The sequence below is a fragment of the Hemiscyllium ocellatum genome, chromosome 12 (assembly GCF_020745735.1).
Source record: "Hemiscyllium ocellatum isolate sHemOce1 chromosome 12, sHemOce1.pat.X.cur, whole genome shotgun sequence".
Classification (NCBI taxonomy): Eukaryota; Metazoa; Chordata; class Chondrichthyes; order Orectolobiformes; family Hemiscylliidae; genus Hemiscyllium; species Hemiscyllium ocellatum.
Window position 1 is genome coordinate 86,220,766 of NC_083412.1, and position 23,934 is coordinate 86,244,699.

Genomic DNA, 23,934 nt, shown 5'->3' on the forward strand with positions numbered 1-23,934 from the left:
GCCAATTACTTGTAAGCCCATGCTGACTGATCCTTGAGCGACAGGATATACCTTGGGCCTGAACTAGTGTAGAAACCACATTCAGCATCATCCCTGTGCTGGAAAAAAACTGATTAAAATGGTCATTCTTCATTTCCACTGAACCCAGTCAATCAAAATGGTTGAACGGTGAATGTTAACAGCTAACAGAACAATTGCCTTTATGATATTACTGAAGCCTCATATTACTGAATATTAAAAACACATCATAAAGAATCCATTTCAATGCTTGTATTGGTTCAATGATATTAGGCCAGTCCCATTTAAAGCAATGATTGTGTAACACTGGCAAATTTCCATCATATAAAAAAATATGCTTCAATGTAGCACCCAAGTAACAAGTGTGGTGATTTTTGAAAAAAACAAATCTAGGTTTTACTTTGTTCCATCAGTAATACCAATTTCATATTTTACCTTTCACCTTTCTTATCCAAACCAATTTTCCTAAACTTCCAAGAATGAAATTGTGCATTATATTGTCATATATTCTTTCAGTCCACGCCCATGGCACACTTGCTTCCAAGTTATCTTTAGAGATTAATCTAGTGGAATTCCAAATAAATCAGAGACTTGAATCTTAATTTCAGTTGTGTGTCTGTTCGTGGCTCCACAGACTGAAAGCAGTTTTGAAAGTCCTACGGCAAAATTTGCACATGAATGGCCTTTCGAAGGTAGCTGCTGCAAGAGGAGGGGCATGGGTAAAAAGTGTATCTGCTGCCTGTGGGCTACCCGTCTTGTCTGAATTATTTAAGGGTGGTTCAGGTTCAGGAGACTGCTCCTGGGCTGGTACAGGGAGTGGTGGTGGTGGTGGTGGTGGAGGAGGGGGAGGTGGTGGACAAGAGGATGGGCTCCTCACAGGTTTAGAAAATTCAAGGTGGTCTGCTGACTGAGAAATATGGGACTGAAAGTGGCTCCAGAGACGGAAGTTGGTACGGAACGCTTTATGGCAAACGTGGCAAATAAATGGCTTAACAGCGCACAACAATTCCTGATGACGCTCCAGTTGCTTGTGTATCGTGAAGATCTTGCCACATTTTTCACATGGCCAAAGACCACGCTCTCCTTTGCATGTCAGGTCCTCTGGTTCCCCACTAGAACTGTTGGGTTCTGATGTCACATCTTCCAGATGAATGGGATTTGTGGAAACTACATCAGGTAGATGATTATTGTTACTACTTGTATTTCTCCGATTAGAAATACTCAAATCTTCAGGAAAGCAAGAAGAATCTTCAGAGTCAACATACATTGGCTCTGAAGAGTCACTGCAGGCATCGTATTCTTTTGATGTACTTGGACTGACAATAGCATCCTCTCCTGCTTCAGTTTGAACTTCTTTAGGCAAGACACCATTATGACATATTGGATCCAAATTGGATTTTTCCACTGGGGCCATTGTGTTTTCATTGTGAACTTCAATCTGATGACGCCATATGCTGAAAGATGATTTAAACGTACGTTTACATTCTAGACAGGTTAACTTCTTATACTCGCACTGATTTTCATGCTCCTGTTTCAGTTCTCTAGAGCAGAACCTAAGGCTGCAGTAGCAGCACACAGTAACATTCCTACAGATTCTCTCATGCTTTGTCTTTTCTGCCAATGACGACATTTTGGTATTACAATGCTCACACTGATGCTCAATATTATCTTCACTTACATTTTCAGTAACAACTTGTTCTTTTGTTTTGAAAGCCCTGTTATAGAGTTTGCAAACAAAGGGCTTCTCACCTGGATGGGTCTTCATGTGTTGCCTGTAACGTGACAGAAAACGAAACAACTTTCCACATGTAGTACAAATGTATACTCCTTTAGTTGCAGATTTCAAATTTTTCTTGAATCCTTGTTCTGACCGCAGCCCTGAGTAACTATGAGATGATATTTGCCTACGCCGCAATTTGTGAAATAAAGCCTTCTTGATCTCTCTTTCACGCATCATATCATTCAGTTTCTTTTGAAATTTTTCTTCTGGAACTAGACTGGAGCTGGTAGCTGCTGATGGGTTAATAACTACTCCATGTTGGGTTTGGCAATGTGTCCAAACTTTGAAATTGGTAAGAAATCTCTTGTGACAAATATCACATACATATGGCTTATCTGGGTTATGGTACATATCGACATGCCGGAAAAGACCTGCTGTGGATCGGAATATCTTGAAGCAGGTCATGCACTTGAACTGTTTGCCAGTTATTGCTGTTTCAGACTCTGAATATTCATCTTTGTTCTCATCAGTCTTTGACAGTTCAAGATTAGTATCATCTGCTGTCGGGCTTGAACTTTCCTCAAAGCTCTGTACTATGTTGGGAGAATGCTGCAAAGTTTCTGATTTTTCATAAAGTTTTGCATTTTCAGCCAAGAATCTCCTCTTCACCGGAAGCATTGATACTCTTCTGTTCCTCTCCACATTTTTCACAGCAAAGTCCTTACTGGTAGACGGTGAAGTTTCTCCTACTGTAACCGTAATTATATCGGAAGTATCTGACGCAGGGCTAGAGGGCTCGGTTTTTATTTTAACAGCTGATGGCAGAGAGACAGCATCAGTTTCAGCAGCCTGAGATACATTAAGTTGTCTTAGTCGACAAGACTGATCAACCTTTGGCTTTTCCTTTAGAAGCTGTTGTTTAATGGAGTCTGTAATCGATGACTTCTGGGATGATGCATCACAAGTCAACTCCAGTGGTTCCCGTTTACAGATCTGTGATCCATAGGTCATTTTCAGATCAAGAGACGAAGAGTAGGAAGGGACTTGGCTATCCATCGACAATGACCTGCGTAGGAGACTCTTTACCAATGGGCCACTGCTAACAACACTTCGGCTGCTAGGTGGCAATCTTCCAGGTTGAACTGTAGGCCCTACTTTGGTGTAATATAGCAAATTACTCTCTTCAGTTTTGCCAGCATTTACCGTGTTCCCAGCTTTTTGTTGGGAATATGGATGTCCTGTAGTTCCATGAAATGAAAATGCGGGTGCAAGTTGTGGCTTGGGTAAAGGCTTTCCATTTACCAAGAGATCAGTCAGACTTTGCCTCACCTCAGAAATATTGCCAGTAAAACTTGAAGTGCCATCTACACTCATGGAATTTCTCCTATCAGGCCAAAACCTCATTCTATTTTGATCATCCAGAGATTTGAAAGTTGCATAGAATTTAGTGTTACCTAAAGTTCCATGAATATCTTTTAACAAAGGTTGTCCTTTATCATCCAAAAGATGAGTTGTATCAGCATCTCTGGACAGAGGATTAGAATTTGCTCTTAAAGCATTCATCAAAGATGAAGACTTAAAACTGTGACTTGGATCGTCCTCTGATGGTCCCTTTTTTTGACTTGAATCCCCTCCCTTTGCTTCAGATTCAGCATTACTTTTATCAAGGTCACTGCGACTCTGACACACAATCACACTCCGTGGCTGGGCACTACTTCCATCTTCACCAACTTTGCCATGCTTCTTGACAGGATTTGCAGCACAAGAAATCTGAGGTGTCTGTGATGGAATGCTGGTCAGAAAAGAGATACCAAGGTTGTCACCGAGAGCATGGACAGCTGAAAGGCTTTTCTTCTCTATGAAGAGGGATGAGGAATAGATGTAATTTAGAATATTCTCAAAGATAGCTGCTTCACAGAGATCCAACTGGAAGACCGACTGGCTTTCATTCTCTTTCTTGGTAAACAAAGAACGGAAATAGTCACTGCTAGCAGCCAAAACATTCTTATGAGCCCGGAATTTATGGTCACCAACAATTAGGACAACGTCACAAAGTTGGCCTTTTAGGCGATCCTCGTTAAGTGCACTCAGGAGCGAGATGGCATGTGCTGGATTGATGTAGTGAAGTAATCCTTCCATTGTCTGCTCTACCTGTAAGACAGTAGAATAATGAAAGTCAAAAATGGAGAAATCAATAACAAATGTAAAGAGGATGAAAGCATCAAGATGCTTTAGATGAAGGTTTACAAACAGACATTTGCCTATCTGCATTCCAAGAGCACAGCGAGGTTTGAGACCCTTGTACCAGACAAAAGTGAGAAAGGCAGATGCTGGAAATCAGAGTCTAGATTAGAGTGGTGCTGGAAAAGCATAGCAGGTCAGGCAGCATCCGAAGAGCAGGAAAATTGGCATTTCAGGCAAAAGCCCTTCATTCCTGAAGAAGGGCTTTTTGCCCGAAACATCAATTTTCCTGCTCCTCGGATGCTGCCTGACTGGCTGCGCTTTTCCAGCACCACTCTAACCTTGACCTTTGTACCAGATACTCCTGCTAGGCACTTAGTTACCAGAGTTTAAATGGTAAGAGATTGACTTGATAAATCCAAGAAAAAGAAAAATTCGGAAACAGTTCAAATACACTGTAGTCTTTAGCCCACAAAATGTTTAATCGGAATGTAAGCAAATTTCCCTGCCCCGAAGCTCACATAAATGTATCAGTATTAACTGAGAATTAGTATGTCAAGACATTTTCCCAGTTTGTGCACCATTAACAATGAATAATAACTAGCTGAGGAGAGATTACAATACTGCAAACTAAGCTAGAGGTTTGAAGGTATCATAAATCACAGTCTGAGAGCCAACAACCATTACACAACCAAGATCAACTGTTAAACTGAAGGTAAAACTTTTATGCTGAATGTTGTTTGCCATAATGGATATGGGACAGCATGCACAGCATTTCGCTGTTTCGGTAATGTAAGAATTCATTCTCCTCGTGTCTGCGTGAGTTTCCTCTCTGTTTTCTCCGACAGTCCAAAAATGTGCTGGTCAGGTGAATTGGTCATGCTAAATTGCCCATATAGTGTTAGGTGCATTAGTCAGGTTGAAATATAAGGTACAAGAATGAGTCTGGGTGAGTGACTCTTTGGAGGGTTGGTGTGGACTTGTTGGGCCGAAGGGCCTAGTTTAGATTACTTAGTGTGGAAACAGGCCCTTCGACCCAACAAGTCCACACTGACCCACCGATGCGGAACCCACCCAGACCCATTCCCCTACATTTACCCCTTCACCTAACACTACATGCAATTTACAATGGCCAATTTACCTAACCTGCACTTGTTTTTGGATTGTGAGAGGAAACTGGAGCACCCGGAGGAAACCGGAGCACCCGGAGGAAACCCACGCAGACACGGGCAGAATGTGCAAACTCCACATAGAGTCGCCTGAGGCGGGAACTAACCCCGGGTCTCTGGCGCCGTGAGGCAGCAGTGCTAACCACTGTGCCACCATGCCGCCTGTTGCAATACTGTAGGGAATCTAATAGAAGTTGTCATTCTTTTGGCACCATCTCTGCGGCACGGTTGCACAGTGGTTAGCACTGCAGCCTCACAGCGCCAGGGACCTGGGTTCAATTCCCGCCTCAGGCGACTGACTGTGTGGAATTTGCACGTTCTCTCCGTGTCTGCATGGGTTTCCTCCGGGTGCTCCGGTTTCCTCCTACAGACACAAAGATGTGCGGGTCAGGTGAATTGGCCATGCTAAATTGCCCGTAGTGTTAGGTAAGGGGTATATGTAGGGGTATGGGTGGGTTGCGCTTCGGCGGGTCGGTGTAGACTTGTTGGGCCGAAGGGCCTGTTTCCACACTGTAAGTAATCTAATCTAATCTGCGCCGCTAGGCCCACCACACTGACGTCAGGTTCCATGTCGTGCCCACATTTGCCCTGCAACCAGGTGTCCCCGACTCCACTGCTACTTTGATAATGCCAGGAGTCCACACTTCTGGCATACCACGCTGCCGTTGCCTTACTAATGCCAAGAGTCTCTCCTCTGGGCCTACTGCATTCAGAACTCCCTGTCTCCACTGCTGGGCCTCACCCAGCAAAAACTGAAGTTTTTGTAGCTATGCTGTTAGAAAGGGAGTTTCAGCATGTTTACCCAGCGACACAGTGAAAGATGACAAAACGGTTAGCTAGAATGCCAGGTTAAAAATAAAAATTCAAAGTAAAGAAATGAACAATTTCATGGAGAGAGGATTGGTTCCTGGCAGCAGAGGATGTATAAATGGATCTTTGATTGGGGTGAGTGAAGTACTGCAGGAGGCCTCAACGTTTCAGAACTACATCAATGACTGAGATGAGCAAATGAATAAAAATAACATTAAGATAGGTAAGAAGGTATTGTACAAAGATGACATAAGGAGGTTACAGACAGATGTAGATAAATTGACCATGTGGGCAAACATCTGGTAGATAGAATATAACATGGGAAAATGGGCAGCATGGTGGAATGCTCGCACTCCTGCCTCAAAGCACCAGGGACCAGGGACAGTGTGTGGAGTTTGCATGTTTCCCCATGTCTGTGTGGGTTCTGCCCACAGTCTGAAAATAAGCAAGTTCGGTGGATTAGCAAAGGTTAATGTGGGGTTGGTACTATCTCACTGGGCTGAATGGCCTCCATCTGCATTGTATGGATTTTATAACATGCAGTAGTCCCTTTGACAGAAAGAATAAAAAAAGCACAGTATTCCTTAAATGGAGAACGATTGCAGAATTCAAAGATGTGGGAGATATAAGTATTCTTGTGCACTAGTCAAAGTTAGGTTGGAGGCAGGTAATTAAGGCGGCAAATGAAATGTTATTATTTAATACAAGGATTGCACATTAAAGTAAGTTAGGCTTCAGTAGTACAGAGTCTAGATTAGAGTGGAGCTGGAAAAGCACAGAAGGTCATGCAGGACAACTGATTTAGTTTCCACTGCAGTTTAGAAGAGAGGGATGACTTGATCGAAAGGTACGAGGTCCTGAACGGAATGTAGAAGGGTTGCATCCTTTTGTGGGTCAGTCGAGAACTAGGGGGAGTCTGCTATAAAATTAGGAGTTGCCTTTTAGGAAAGAGATGAGGAGAAAACACCGGTGATGAAGTTATTAAATATTTTTAAGCAGAGGTAGATAGATTCTTAATGAGTAAAGGAATCAAAGATTATCAGGGGCAGATGGGAATGTAGAATTTGAACCATAAATAGATTGGCATTATCTTACTGAATGATGAAACAGGCTTGAGACAGAATGGGCACTTATGTACGAGAGATTCATAAATTCAAGTAAGGACAGTGTGTGGCTAAGAGGAGAACTTGCAGGTCGTTTTCACATGCTCACTGCCCTCTCAACCCTCTTTAGATGGTATATGAACTTGTTTCTTTTTATTGAAGGATGCGGAAGGCTAGGCCAGAATTTATTGCTCATCCCTCGTGTCAACCACACTGCTGAGAGAGTCTGGAGTCACATGTAAGCCAAACCAAGTAAGACTGTCAGTTTCCTTCCTGAAAAATACATTAGTGAACCAGATGTGTTTTCCCATCAACTGACAATGGATTCATGGTCAACATTAGAGACGCTCAATTCCAGTTTTTAATTGAATTCAAAATTCCACCATGACAAGATTTGAACCCAGGACCCAAAACACGCCCAGAAGTCTGCATGAACAGAGTTGGAGGTTTGGAAAGAGCAGTTGAAGGAACCTTGGCAAATAGTTGCCATGCATCTTAGAGAGATGATAGACAACGCTGCCACAGTAGTGGTGCTGGGGAAGGTGCTAGCTTAAAAGTGCTGGTTGGGTGCCTACCAAGCAGTTTTTTTTGCCAGTGATAAAATATATATAAAATGGGCACACAATACTAAGAAATAGGTATTTAAATTTTGTTTTAGATTTATTTTGGACTTCAGATTTCAGTTATACAGAGGCAAAATGTGAATGAAGTTGGCAGATCAAGCCAGGATGACTGCCAACAGAGTTAGTTTAGGAGTAACAGATTAATAAGTCATTATAGATAAGAGTGACAGGTGTGAAGGGAGTTCTAGCAACAACATGAAAGAGGAAACATAAAGCACCTGCACACAGTTTATTTAGTGCTGAAAGATTTAACTATGATTTATCAACTTAATGTTTTCTTCCATGCAAAACATTTATTCTAAATCTTTTACCTTTCTAAAAATTACTTCTTTATATAATTATCAATTTCTGTTGAAATAATTTCAGATATTTAATTAAGGTCATGCCAGTAAGCTACACAATTCACTATTATTTTGATAATTATTTTGTATTCCTTCTTGAATTCCCATCTTCCTAAATCTGTGCTTTGATGTTACTGCTTTAATAGTCAAAGCATTAATCAGTTATCTAATTGCCATAATTTAAAATATTCTAGCCCCTTAATCTTCTCAAATCCTGGTTTAAAAAAATCCATCTCTTAATCTTCAGTGAATCAATGAAGTTCAATGCATAATTTAATAACATGATTTTCAGAATATGAACAGCCTGGACAGAGTGGCATGTTGGGAAGATGTTCCCATTGCCAGGACAGACAGGGTGCAACATGAGAGGAAAGGGAAGGCCTTCATTCATGATTAAATGGCAGAGCAGACTCATGGGCTCAAGTGTTCTAATTTCTGCTCCAGAGTCTTATGGTTTTATCTTTTGGTTTGTTGTTCCATACTTCTAGATCCAAAATAGAGGATTAGATTGCTCATCTATATCTTAATTTCTTGGCTTTATAGCTATTGAACTACTTACATTATAAGGAAGTCACAACAGATGTTTCACAAAGCTGGGGCATCAATCAATAACTATATTTATTAATAACGTGGATCACACAATAGGGAGCCATATCATAGTTTTCCAATGATACAACGAATGATGGGTTAAGCACTGCAGATGGAATTAGATACCCAAGTAATTAGCCAAAGCTACGGCAGATGGGATTTCTGTAAACAACAGCATTTCCTACGTATCCTTCCAGCGAGCTTACTCATGCCCCCTCTTAAATTATTCAGTGAGTACCAGAATTTGACAGATCTCAAATTTTAATCTTCCTCCCACAATTCTGAAGTCCAGATAAGTTATTTGAATACTAAATGAAAAGAGTTCTAACACCAACCATCTCTTATTTTTTTACAATTCATTCACAGAATATGGGCATCACTGGTTAGACCAGCATTTACTGAGTCATAGTCATAGACATGTAAAGCATGGAAACAAACCCTTCGGTCCAACTCATCCATGCTGACCAGTTACTTAACATCAACTGGTCCCATTTGCCTGCACTTGGCCCACATCCCTCCAAACCCTTCCTATGCATATACCCATCCAGATGCGTTTTAAATGTTGTAATTGTACTAGCCTCCATCCTTTCCTCTGGTAGCTCATTCCACACACGCACCACTCTGAGTGAAGAAGTTGCCCCTCCGGTTCCTTTTAAATCTTTCCCCTCTCACCTTAACCCTATGCCGTCTAGTTCTGGACTCCCCCACTATAGGGAAAATACCTTGTCTGTTTATCCTATTTATGTCTCTCATGATTTTGTAAACCTCTGTAAGGTCACCCCTCAGCCTCTGACACTCCAGGGAAAACAGCCTATTCAACTCTCCTTGTAGCTCAAATCCTGCAATGTCCTTGTAAAACCTTTTTGAATCCTTTCAAGTATCACAACATTCTTCTGCCAGAAGGAGACTAGAATTGCACACAATATTCCAAAAGTGGCCTAACCAATGTCCTTCCAACTCCTCTACTCAATACTCTGACCAATAAAGGAAAGCATACCAAGTGCCTTCTTCACTATCCTATCTGCCTGCAACTCCACTTTCAAGGAGCTATGAACCTGCACTCCAAGGTCTCTTTGTTCAGCAACACTCCCTAGGACCTTACTATTAAGTGTATAAGTCCTGCTAAGATTTGCTTCCCCAAAATGCAGTACCTCACATTTATCTAAATTAAACTCCATCTACCACTCCTCAGCCCATTGGCCCATCTGCTCAAGAACCTTTTATAATCGGAGGTAGCCCTCTTTGCTGTCCACTACATCTCCAATTTTAGTGTCATCAGCAAAATTACTAACTATACCTCCTATGGTCACATCCAAAATATTTATATAAAAAGTGACAAAAAAAGTACTGGACCCAGCACCGATCCTTGTGACACACCATTGGTCACAGGCTCTTTACTTCTAACTTCCAGCCTCTAACTTCTACCTTTGAGCCAGTTCTGTATCCGAATGGATAGTTCTTCCTGTATTGCACGAAATCTCACCTTGCTAACCAGTCTCCCATGAGGAACCTTGTCGAACGCCTTACTGAAGTTTATATAGATCATTCCTAATTGCCCAGGTGGGCAATTAAGAGCCAACAGCATTGGGTCTGAAGTCACATGTAGACCAGAGCAGCAGTTCTCTTCCCTCAAGGACACTGGTGAACCAGTAGGCTTTTATTCTGACAATAGGGTCTTAATATTAGACTTGTACTGAATTCAAATTCCACTCGGTTCAATAGATTTAATTTTACCTTTGTCACCCGCTTTCTCCTCTTTATATATCCCTCCATTCATGTAATAAGTTACCTTAAATTTCAAATACTATTATCTTAAAATTTTTCCAAGTACCATTACATTATTCAATCTAATACCTTATCAAATACTTTTAGAAAATCCATGTAAACTACTTGCACATTTCTTTTCTCTTTCTTCAAAAGAACTCTTTGAGATTAGACAAACACAACTTGATTCTTAAAAATTCAGGCTAAGCATTCCCATTTGACTTATCTTATTTCCGTAGGTTTAGTAATTTCATTTTGAAATATAGCCTCTAGTCGTTTGCCAACTGCAGAATTACTAACTAGCTTATAAATGTCCTTGTTTAGCATGGTCTCCTTTGAAATTAAAAAAAAATCAAGCTTGTAACATATAACCAAAAATCACAAATCTAGCATATGAAAAGCAGAAAATTCAGTGCAGAATGAGCCTGGACAAGTGTCAATTCCATATTCCAGTAAACCAAAAAAGTGGCTTTGATACTTTTGCACTATTCTTTAGCATTTGGTTTTTTAAAAAAAATTCATAGAATTACCATTTTGAACTTCATTCATCATAATTGTGTATTTTGAAGAAAATAAGTGCATTTATGTGACAATTTTGTTTCAGTTTTGAGCATTAAATCTAAATTCATGCTGAGTCAGCAACAATCAAAATAATTTTACTCTCTCAAAATGCCTGACTTCCACAATCTTTCTGCTCAGGTACATAGATAAGTATGTACCTGTCAGACAGGGAGGAAGATATAGAACGCGTGAGCCATGGTTTACTAAGGAAGTGGAATCCCTGGTCGAGAAGAAGAAGGCTTATGTTAGGACAAAGTGTGAAAACTCAGTTAGGGCGCCTGAGGGTTACAAGGAAGTCAGGAAAGACCTAAAAAGAGAGAGCTCAGAAGAGCCAGGAGGAGACAGGAGAAGTTGTTGGCAGATAGGATCAGGGTAAACCCCAAGGCTTTCCTCAGGTATGTCAGGAATAAAAGAACGATGAGAGTTAGATTAGGGCCAATCAAGGATAATAGTGAGAAGTTGTGTGTGGAGTCAGAGGAGATAGGGAAAGCACTAAATAAATATTTTTCGACAGTGTTCACAATAGAAAATGAAAATGATGGCGAGGAAGATACAAAGATACTTGCATCTAGACGAGAAGAGATTGAGGTTCACAAGGAAGAGGTATTAGAAATACTGCAGAGTGTGAAAATAGACAAGTCCCCTGGGCCGGATGGGATCTATCCTAGGATCCTCTGGGAAGCAAGGGAAGAGATTGCCAAGCCTTTGGCATTGATCTTCAAATCATCATTGTCTACAGGAATGGTGCCTGAGGACTGGAGGATAGCAAATGTGGTTCCCTTGTTCAAAAAGGGTAGTAGAGACAACCCTGGTAATTACAGACCAGTGAGTCTCACTTCAGTTGTTGGTAAAGTGTTGGAAAAGGTTCAGCGATAGGATTTATAACCATCTCGAAAAGAATAATCTTATCAGGGACAGTCAGCACAGCTTTGTGAAGGGTAGGTCGTGCCTAACGAATCTTATTGACTTTTTTGACAAAGTGACTAAACAAGTAAATGAGAGTTGATGTGCTGTATATGGATTTCAGCAAGGTGTTCGATAAGGTTCCCCACAGTAGGCTATTACACAAAATGTGGAGGAATAGGATTGTGGGAGATATAGCAGTTTGAATCAGTAATTGGCTTGCTGAAAGAAAACAGGGTTGTAGTTGATCGAACATGTTCATCTTGGTATCCATTTACTAGCGGCGTACTGCAAGGGTTGGAGTTGGGTTCACTGCTGTTCATCATTTTTATAAATGACCTGGATGAGGGCTTAGAAGGGTGGGTTAGTAAATTTGCAGACGACACTAAGGTCGATGGAGTTGTGGATAGTGACGAAGGATGTAGTAGGTTGCAGAGAGACATAGATAGGATGCAGAGCTGGGCTGAGAGGTGGCAAATGGAGTTTAATGTGGACAAGTGTGAGGACTTGTGACTTTGGACGGAGTAATCGGAATGCAAAGTACTGGGCTAATGGTAAGATTCTTGAGAGTGTAGATGAGCAGAGAGATCTTGGTGTCCATGTACACAGATCCTTGAAAGTTGCCACCCAGATTGACAGGGTTGTTAAGAAGGCATACAGTGTTTTGTCCTTTAATAAAGGAGGGGTTGAGTTCCGAAACCAGGAGGTTATGCTGCAGCTGTACAAGGCTCTGGTGTGGCTACACTTGGAGTATTGTGTACAGTTCTGGTCACCGCATTATAAGGACGTGGAAGTTTTGGAAAGGGTGCAGAAGAGATTTACTAGGATGTTGCCTGGTATGGAAGGAATGTCTTACGGGGAAAGGCTGAAGGCCTTGAGGCTGTTCTCGTTAGACAGAAGAAGGTTGACAGGTGACTTAATAGAGACATTCAAAGATAATCAGAGGGTTAGATAGGTTGGACAGGGAGAGCCATTTTCCAAGTATGGGAACAGCAAACGAGGGGACGCAACTTTAAAGTGAGGGGAGATAGGTATAAGACAGATGTCAGAGTAGTTTCTTTACTCAGAGAGTAGTAAGGGTATGGAATGCTTTGCCTGCAACGGTAGTAGATTTACCAAGTTTAAGTGCATTTAAGTCGTCATTGGACAGGCATATGGACATACATGGAGTAGTGTAGGTGGGATGAGCTTCAGATTAGTATGACAGGGTGGCGCAACATCAAGGGCTGAAGGGCCTGTACTGCGCTCTAATGTTCTATGCTCTCATGAAGAGTGTCCCGTGTTTTCCAAGTCCAAGATGTCAACCTTGATTTGACCACCAATCTGACAGTTGTGGAGTCATGACCCACAGCTTGGAGACAAACACCTAATCTAGACTGACATCTCAATGCAATACTGAGTAAATACTTGATTGTTTTTTGGCTGAGGTATTAAATCAAGGCCCCAAGTGATTCTCTTAGATAGTTAGAGAACACAAGTCAAAAGAAAACTATAGTTATTTGTTACATTCACTGCTGTTTAGTTATCCCACAATCAAGACCTAAAACAGATTATCTGGTCATTTGTAACATTGCTGTCTGCAAATTGACTGCCATGATTTCTACAAAAATAAAAATCATCAGTTTAATGATCTCTTGTAGATTTTGAAAATTGTGAGAGAAATACAATTCTTCCTTTAAACAAAGGTTAGTTAATATGGATGAGCTGGAGGCTCTTTTGGAAATTGGCAGATACGATATTGTGGGGATAACTGAGATGTAGCTTCATGTGGACAGGGCCTGGGAAATGAATAATCAAGGCTACACGTGCTATCGTAAGGACAGACTGACGGGCAAAGGAGGTGGGGTGGCCATGTTGGTAAGGGATGATATTCAGTCTCTTGTGCGGGGGGACCCAGAATCAGGGGCTGTAGAGTCAGTTTGGATAGAGCTGAGAAATACTAAGGGTAAAAACACCTTCTAGGGAGTTATCTACAGACCCCCAAACAGTAGTCTGGATGTCGAATGTAAGATAAATCAGGAGCTGAAATTGGCCTGTCGCAAAGATGTTACTACAGTTGTTATGGGGGATTTCAACATGCAGGTAGACTGGGAGAATCAGGATGGTATTGGAGCTCAAGAAAGAGACTTTGTGGAGTGCCTCAGAGATGGATTCTTAGAATAGCTGGTGCTGGAACTGACCAGAGAGAAGGCAATTCTGGATCTGGTATTGTGCAACGAACCAGAATTGGTCAGGGACCTCGAAGTGAAGGAGTCATTGGGAAGTAGTGGCCATAATACTTCCTGCAATTTGAGAGGGAGAGGGTACAATCAGAAGTGACAATATTTCTGTTGAATAAAGGGAACTATGGAGCTATGAGGGAGGAGCTGGCCAAAGTTCAATGGTGCAATACCTTAGCAGGGATGGCAGTGGAGGAACAATGGCGGATATTTCGGTGTATAATGCAGAAGTTGCAGGATCAGTTCATTCCAAAAAGGAAGAAAGATCCTATGAGGAGGCATGGGTGGCCGTGGCTGATGAGGGAAGTTAAGAAACATGTAAAGTTAAAAGAGAAAAAGCATAACATAGCAAAGATAAGTGGGAAAACGGAGGACTGGAAAGCTTTGAAAGAACAACAGAGGATTACTAAGAAGGAAATACGCAGAGAAAAAAAAAGAGGTACGAAGGTAAACTGGCCAATAATATAAAAGGAGGATAGTAAAAGTTTTTTTAGCTATGTGAAAGGCTTAAGACTAAAATTGGGCCCTGAAGACAGAAACAGGGGAATATATTGCAGGGAACAAAGAAATGGCAGAAGAATTGAATTAGTACTTCAGATCTGTGTTTACTGGGGAAGACACAAGCGATCTCCCAGAGGTAACAGTGGCTGAAGGACCTGAATTTAAGGGAATTTATATTGGCCAGGATTTTGTGTTGGAGAGACTGTCAGGTCTGAATGTTGATAAGTCCCCGGGGCCTGATGGTCTACATCCCAGGGTACTGAAGGAGGTGGCTCGAGAAATCGTGGATGCGTTGGTGATTATTTTCCAGAGTTCGATAGATTCGGGATCAGTTCCTGCAGATTGGAGGGTGGCTAATGTTGTACCACTTTTTAAGAAAGGTGGGAGAGGGAAAGTAGGAAATTATAGACCAGCTAGTCTGACCTCAGTGGTGGGAAAGATGCTGGAGTCTATTATAAAAGGATGAAATTACGACACATCTGGATAGTAGTAACAGGATAGGTCAGAGTCAGCATGCATTTATGAAGGGGAAATCATGCTTGACTAATCTTCTGGAATTTTTTGAGGATGTAACTCTGAAGATGGACGAGGGAGATCCAGCAGATGTAGTGTACCTGGACTTTCAGAAAGCTTTTGATAAAGTCCCACATAGGAGGTTGGTGAGCAAAATTAGGGCACATGGCATTGGGGGCAAAGTACTAACTTGGATTGAAAGTTGGTTGGCTGATAGGAAACAAAGAGTAGTGATAAACGGCTCCATTTCGGAATGGCAGGCAATGACCAGTGAGGTACCACAGGGATCAGTACTGGGACCGCAGCTTTTTACAATATATGTTAATGATATAGAAGATGGTATTAGTAATAACATTAGCAAATTTGCTGATGATACTAAGCTGGGTGGCAGGGTGAAATGTGATGAGGATGTTAGGAGATTACAGGGTGACCTGGACAAGTTCGGCGAGTGGTCAGATGCATGGTCGATGCAGTTTAAGTGGATAAATGTATGGTTGTCCACTTTGGTGGAAAGAACAGGAAGGCAGATTACTACCTAAATGGAATCAATTTAGGTAAAGGGGCAGTATAGAGAGATCTGGGTGTTCTTGTACACCAGTCAATGAAGGTAAGCATGCAGGTACAGCAGGTAGTGAAGGCGGCTAATAGCATTCTGGCCTTCATAACAAGAGGGATTGAGTATAGAAGCAAAGAGGTTCTTCTGCAGTTGTACAGGGCCCTGGTGAGACCACACCTGGAGTACTGTGTGCAGTTCTGGTCTCCAAATTTGAGGAAAGACATTCTGGCTATTGAGGGAGTGCAACGTAGGTTCATGAGGTCAATTCCTGGAATAGCAGGATTACCTTACACTGAAAGACTGGAGCGACTGGGCTTATATACCCTTGAGTTTAGAAGACTGAAAGGGGATCTGATTGAGACATAAGATTATGAAAGGATTGGACACTCTGGAGGCAGGAATCATGTTTCCGCTGATGGGCGAGTGCCGAACCAGAGGACACAGCTTAAAAATACGGGGTAGACCATTTAGGACAGAGATGAGGAGAAACTTCTTCACTCAGAGAGTGGTGGCTGTGTGGAATGCTCTGCTCCAGAGGGCAGTGGAGGCCCAGTCTTTAGATTCATTTAAGAAAGAGTTGGATAGAACTCTCAAGGATTGTGGAATCAAGGATTATGGAGATAAGGCAGGAACAGGATACTGATTAAGGATGATCAGCCATGATCATATTGAATGGCCTACTCCTGCACCTATTGTCTATTGTCTAATATCAAGCATATATGTGCACCAGCCACATTAGAAATCATAGCACAAATGTTCAATTAAAACAAAAATAAATTTGCCAAAGACAATTCAACTGGAGAATATAGTCACTCTTACATTTCTGAGCCCTTCGTTGCTGATTCTCTTCTCTTCCTCCTCCTCCTCCACTGCCTCTTTCCTACTAACTCATTTCTTTGCTTCAGCCTCTGCTTTTATCAAATTTCAAGTACAATCCACAGTTAGTGTTCAGAAACCAGACTGCCTGTCCTAATATAAAATATTAAATCCAAGCCTGAGTTTTGAAAGAGGCCAAGGCCTTTGAGTTAAAAAAGTTAACTGAAGGCATTAAATTAGTAATAAAATTGAGATTAGATTCCCTACAGTGTGGAAACAGGCCTTTCAACCCAACAAGTCCATGCTGACCCTCCAAAGAGTAACCCACCCAGACCCACTTCCCTCTGACTAATGCACCTAACACTCGGGGGAATTTAGCACGGCCAATTCACCTGACCTGCACATCTTTGGACTGTGGGAGGAAACCGGAGCACCGGAGGAAACCCACGCAGACGCGGGGAAAAAGTGCAACTCCACACAGACAGTTGTCCGAGGCTGGAATTGAACCTGGGACCCTGGTGCTGTGAGGCAGCAGTGCTAACCACTGAGCCATAGTGCTGCCCACTTTAATGCAACAATTGTGAAATATAAATCATTGCAGACATAACAAATTTGAATGACTAATGAAAACTTTGGGAGTACTTCTTTAAAAAAAAAGGAAAAGCATCCAGAAAGATGACATTATCCTCGGTTGAAATCATGAATAAAAAAGCAGCCATCTTGCTTTTAACATTTTAAATATTCACCACACACATACTTGCAATACAAGGGACCTTTAAAGATTTCATCGAGGCACTTCACAGGAACATAACTAGATTAAAAGAAATGATACTCCACTAGAAAAGACGATATTAGGGCATGTGACCAAACCATTGGACACTGAATCATACAGCCCACTGAATATCCGTCATCCAATCCACACTAAGCCCACAATCCAGCACATGGTCCCATAGTCTTGAATGTTATGACATTTCAAGTCCTCGTCCAGTTACATTTTGAACGCTGAGGTTTCTTGCCTTTACAACCATCACAAGCAGCGCATTCCAGATTCCCAAACCTTGGGGTGAAAATAAAAGTTCTTCAAATCCTCTCAAACCTCCTAATCTTTCCCTTAACATTACACCTCCTTGTTATTTACCCTTGGCTAAGGGGAACAGCTGCTTCCTATTCACTCTGTCCACATCCCTCAGCCTTATGCATGTATAGTCAAGCTCCCCACCCCCCGCCAAACCTTCTCTGCTTCAAAGAAAACAAAATGAGCTTATCCGATCTCTTCATAACTGAAGTGCTCCATCTCAGGCAATAGCCTGATGAATCTTGTCTGCACGCTACCCAGGACAATTACACCCTTCCTATAGTACAGTAACAGGAACTGCATGTAGTTTTTCAGCTGTGGTCGGACCAACATCCTTTACAGTTCCAACGATAACTGCCCTGCTCTTATAATCTATGCCTTGAAAGATAAAGGCAAATGTCCTGCATGCTTTAATTATGCCTGTCTTGCCATTCCAGGCTCCAGTTAACAAACACCCAAAGATCCTTTTGTTCAAATGAGTTTCCTAGTGTCCTGTCAGTCATTAGTACTCCTCTGCCTTATCACTTCTCCCAAGGTGCATCACTTCACACTTATCAAGATTAAAAATTACACTGGCCACTGATCTGTCCATCTGATGAATCCATTCATATCCTTTTACAACCTAAGATTTTTTTCTTCATAGTCAACCATCCAGCCAATTTTCATGTCATCTGCAAATGTACTTCTCATCCTCTCCAGACCCTCACCTGTATTAGTTCTGAGGAAGTAAGAAGTGCCTTACAAACATAGATCCTTCATTTCGAGGGTAAGTGCAAATTTCACAGCAAGATTTCACAATGAAATGAGTGAATGACAAATTTTGCCCTTTTCACTCAAGGCAAGATGTGAACTGAATCAAGAGAAATAAATTCTTGAAATACTTCCTGTAATTTAGAAGTTTTCATCCAGTCTATAAACACGATAATTAACCAACACAGTAGAAGAGGAATGCTCATGGCCTATCCCTGGATTAATTCATGGATTAAAACAAAAGATAATGCCTTGTAAAATGACTATAAATATATGTAGACCACTTAGTTTCATAATACAAAACTCAACCAACTGATAACTTAGCCAACAGCAACAGAAACATAGCTTTTAAACGAAGAGGTGTGTATTTCTTAAACAAAACACAACTGAACGATTACCAGGAAATCAAAATGAATTAGGTCAGATTGAATACTGCACTTTTAAGATTTCCAAACATTGAAGAACCTTGGATGTGGGTGACACGGAACACACAGAAAAAAAAAGAAATTGTTTCAAACATGCAGCTGTACTGTGACAAAGTGCTCATTCATCAGCTGAGCCACACAGCAACATCTACTCATCAGTAACTATTTCCGTTGATGAGTCACACAAGTGTGGTTTAATACAAAGGGCAGCAATCCAAAGACACAGAGATTTTTCACTTTTTCCAGTAGCCTGAAACTACACTGAAGGTTGTATGTTTCTGAAGAAACAACTTTAAAACGGTGATGACACACCTAAGTAGAAGTACCTATTTGTCCTAACATGAAAGGGATCAGGAAATGTACTTAATGGAGGGCAAAGAGTGGAATAGTTTCCTCAACCTCATAACATGTGGGTGTCGATGGCTATGTGCAATAAACTTAAGTGTTACACGATTTTCATACTGAAAGCAGGTCACAAGAAAAGAAAAAAGTTGATGTCTAAAAGAAATCATTGTAAGAATTGAAAAATGGCACACAAAACAGATCATGCATGCGGCAGATAGAGTTTAATAGAGGATGCAGTAGTCTTGATAGAACCATGAAAGAGGCCGGCAATAATGCTTTGATAGAAAAGACAGAAACTGAATTCAGCTCTACAGAAAATCAATGCAGAATCTTCTTTCTTATACCCCATCCATATCAAATACAGTGGTAACAAAATGTGAAATTATTGGTATAACTGGATCTCAAATAGGCAGCCTTAGAACATACAGAGCACAGGAACAGACCTTTTGGTCCACAATGTTGTGCTGAAACATAACACCAAATTAAATTAAAGCCTTCTGCCTGCCCTTAGTCCACATCCCTCTATTCCTTGCTTATTCACATACTTATCCAAAAGCCTCTTAAATTGCCTCTATCACTACCCCAGAGTGTTCCAGACACCTACAACTCGAAAAACACCTTGCCTCTCACATTTCCTTTGAATTTTCCCATCTTACCCTAAACGCAAGCCCTCTAGTATTAGGCAATTTAACTCTGGGAGAATGATTCTGACTGTCAACTCTACCTTCGACTCGCATAGTTTTATAGACTTCTATCAGGTCTCCCCTCAGCCTCCATTGCTCCAGAGACAACAACCCTAGTTTGTCCAACCTCTTCTTATAGCTTATACCCTCTAATCCAGGCAGTATCCGGACAAACCTCTTCTGCACCCTCTCCAAAGCTTCCACATCCTTCCCCTAATATGGTGACCAGAAATGAACACAATACTCTAAGAGTGGCCTGACCAAAGTCTTAGTGCGGCAATATGACTTTCTGCCTCTTGTCAGTGGGTGGCACGGTAGCACAGTGGTTATCACTGCCACCTCACAGCGCCTGAGACCCGGGTTCAATTCCCGACTCAGGCGACTGACTATGTGGAGTTTGCACGTTCTCCCCGTGTCTGCGTGGGTTTCCTCCGGGTGCTCCGGTTTCCTCCCACAGTCCAAAGATGTGCAAGTCAGGTGAATTGGCCATGCTAAATTGCCCATAGTGTTAGGTAAGGGGTAAATGTAGGGGTATGGGTGGGTTGCACTTCGGCGGGTCGGTGTGGACTTGTTGGGCCGAAGGGCCTGTTTCCACACTGTAAGTAATCTAATCTAATCTAATCTAATCTATGCCCCAACCAATAGAGGCCAGCATGCCATATGCCTTCCTCAACACTATCTAATTGTGTGGCTACTTTCAGGGAGCTATGGACTAGAACCCCAAGATTCCTCTGTATATCAATGCTGTTCATGGTCCTGCCATTAACCATACATTTTCCCTTAACATTTGATTTCCCAAAGGGCTACACCTCACATTTGCCGGGGATAATCTCCATCGGCCATTTCCCCATCCATACCTGCAACTAATCTGGATTCCGCTGTATCATTTCACAACCTTGTATATTATCCACAACTCCCTAATCTTTGTATCGTCTGCAAACCTCAAACACTTACGAGTTCAGCGAAATCACTTACATAAAATCAGAAACAGCAGAGCCCTGCAGGAATCCCTATGGAGCACCACTAGCCACGGACCTCCAGCTAGAAAATCCACACTTTCAACACTACCCTCTGCCTTCTGTGGACAAGGAGAAAGTGAGGACTGCAGAAGCTGGAGATCAGAGCTGAAAATGTGTTACTGGAAAAGCGCAGCAGGTCAGGCAGCATGCAAGGAGCAGGAGAATCGACGTTTCGGGCATGAGCCCTTCTTCAGGAATGAGGAGAGTGTGCCAAGCAGGCTAAGATAAAAGGTAGGGAGGAGGGACTTGGGGAAGGGGTGTTGGAAATGCGATAGGTGCAAGGAAGTTAAGGTGAGGGTGATAGGCCAGAGTGGGGGTAGGGGCAGACAGATCAGGAAGAATATTGCAGGTTAGGAAGGTGGTGCTGAGTTCAAGGGTTGGGACTGAGACAAGGTGAGGGGAGGGGAAATGAGGAACCTGGAGAAATCTGAGTTCATCCCTTGTGGTTGGAGGGTTCCTAGGCGGAAGATGAAGCGCTCTTCCTCCAACCGTCGTTTTGTTATGGTCTGGCGATGGAGGTGTCCAAGGACTTGCAAGTCCTTGGAGGAGTGGGAGGGGGAGTTGAAGTGTTGAGCCACGGGGTGGTTGGGTTGGTTGGTCCGGGTGTCCCAGAGGCGTTCTTTGAAATGTTCCGCAAGTAGGCAGTCTGTCTCACCAATGTATAGGAGGCCACATCGGGTGCAGTGGATGCATAACTGGTATGTGTGAAGGTGCAGGTGAATTTGTGGTGGATATGGAAGGATCCCTTGGGGCCTTGGAGGGAAGTAAGGGGGGGGGGGGGGGCGCAAGGTTTGTATTTCTTGCGGTTGCAGGGGAAGGTGCCGGGAGTGGAGGTTGGGTTGGTGGGGGGTGTGGACCTGACAAGGGAGTCACGGAGGGAGTGATCTTTTTGGAACGCTGATAGGGGAGGGGAGGGAAATATATCCCTGGTGGTGGCGGAAATGACGACGGATGATACGATGTATATGGAGGTTGGGGGGGGTGGTAGGTGAGGACCAGTGGGGTTCTGTCCTGGTGGCGATTGGAGGGGTGGGGCTCAAGGGCAGAGGAGCAGGAAGTGGAGGAGATGCAGTGGAGAGCATCGTCAACCATGTCTGAGGGGAAATTGCGGTCTTTGAAGAAAAACCGTCTCAGACTCCTCTCTCCCCTTCCTAGACCTCTCCATTTCTATCTTGGGCGACTGAATCAACACGGACATTTACTATAAACCGACCGACTCCCACAGCTACCTAGACTACACCTTCTCCCACCCTGTCCCCTTTAAAAATGCCATCTCATATTCCCAATTCCTTCGTCTCCGCCGCATCTGCTCCGAGGAGGACCAGTTCCAATACTGAACAACCCAGATGGCCTCTTTCTTCAAAGACCGCAATTTCTCCCCAGACGTGGTTGACGATGCTCTCACCACATCTCCTCCACTTCCCGCTCATCCGCCCTTGAGCCTACCATGAGGGACCTTTTTGAAAGCCTTACTAAACTCCACGTAAGCAACATCCACTGTTCTATCATTGATCACTTTCGTCACTTCGAAAAATTCAAATTAGTACAACCTGACCTGCACAAAGCCTTGCTGACTGTTCCTAATTAGGCCATGCTTTTCCAAATGTGTGTATCTCCTTTCTCTAAGAATCCTCTCCAATAGCTTCCCAACCACTGATGTGAGAGTCAAACCATCATTTCCTGGATTACCCCCATCTCCCTTCTTGAAAGGAGGGACAACATAGCGACTCGCCAGTCCCCATGGACTTCTCCAGCGGATAGAGAGGATAAAAAAAAAGATTTGGTCAAGGCCTCAGCAATCTCCTCTCTTGCCTCTCTCAATAACCTGTGTAGACACCATTAGTCCCAAGGGACTTATCCACCTTAATGCTCTTAAAGAGACCCAAAAACACTTCTTTCTTGATCTAAAAACAACCTCACATATTAATGCACCCTACACTAAATCTCAGTATCCTCCATGAACCTTTCCATGATGAATACTGATGCAGAGTACTCATTTATTCTCTGCCTCCAGCACAAGTTCCCTCCTTTATCCTTGAGTGGCCCTACCCTCTTCCTAGTTATCCCCTTGTTTTTCATGTATGTACAGAATACCTTGGGATTCTCTTTAACCCTACTTGCCAAGGACATTTCATGGCCTCTCCCTTGCTTTCCTCATTTCCTTCTGAAGTTCTTTCCTGTTTCCTTGAAATTCCTCTCAGGCTCTCTCACATTTTCGGTTCCAACTTACATAAGCTTCCTTTTTAACTAAATTCACAACTTCCTTTGTCATCCAAGAGTCTCATACCATGCCATCCTTGCCTTCCTCCTTGTTGGAATATGTCGGTCCTAAGCTCTAATCAGTAGGTCTTTAAACAACTCCACATGTCCAGTGTGGGCTTGCCCAATAAAAGCTGCTCCCAATGAACTCGCCTTAGTTCCTACCTAATACAGTTGTAATTTACTCTCCCACAATTTAATACTTTCCTGTAAGGTTCAGACTTATCCTTATTTCATAGTTATTTTAAAACTTAAGGAATTTGGATCACTTTCCAAAGTGCTCTCTCATTTTAAGGTCAGTCACCTGGCTAGGCTCATTTGCCAATACAAGGTGCAATATGGCCCCTCCTCTAATTGGACTACCCCCATACAGTTTCAAGAAATCCACTTGGATGCACCTAACAAATTCTACTCTAAGTCCCTTGCTCTAAGGCAGTTCCAGTCAATACTGGAGAAGTTAATGACCACACTTTTGTTTTTGTCTCTTTCCATAATCTGCCTACATATTGTTCCTCATTGTCTCGGTGGCTGTTAGAGGGCTGATAGTATAACCCATTAGAGTGAATACACTATTATTTTTCAGCTCTACCCATATTGCCTCAGCGAGGAGCCCTCCAGTATGTCCTCTCTGACTACAGCTGCGACTTCTCCCTGATTAATAATACAATTCCTCCACCTCTTTATCTTCTTCTCTACCTCTTCTAAAACATCAAAATCCTGGAACATTAGGAGCCAGTCCAGGCCCCCTCTCATCCCGGATTCTGTCCCATGTGTACTGATCCAGACTATAAGCTAATCTGCCTTACCTATATTATTCCTAGCACTGAAATAAACACACTTCAGCCCATCAGCCCCATCATGTTCAACCACCTCTTTCTTTCAAACTTACTGGTCATAACATCTGCCTTTTCCTCAATCTCTCCACTTGGTCACCTGTTGCTCTGGTCCCCAGCCCCTGTAATTTAAAAACTTTCCTGAGTGAACCTCCCTGA

General features: G+C 42.5%; 1 protein-coding gene across 1 annotated transcript in view; it reads right to left on the reverse strand.

Moving 5' to 3' along the window:
• Positions 1-525: 525 nt before the first annotated feature.
• The window catches only part of zbtb21 (zinc finger and BTB domain containing 21), a 58,020-nt gene continuing 34,611 nt past the window's right edge, over positions 526-23,934 (reverse strand). Inside the window, exon 2 of the mRNA XM_060832825.1 lies at positions 526-3,889. Within this exon, the coding sequence (XP_060688808.1) occupies positions 623-3,889 (3,267 nt within the window). The 3' untranslated portion in view covers positions 526-622. The remainder of the gene's footprint in view (positions 3,890-23,934) is intronic.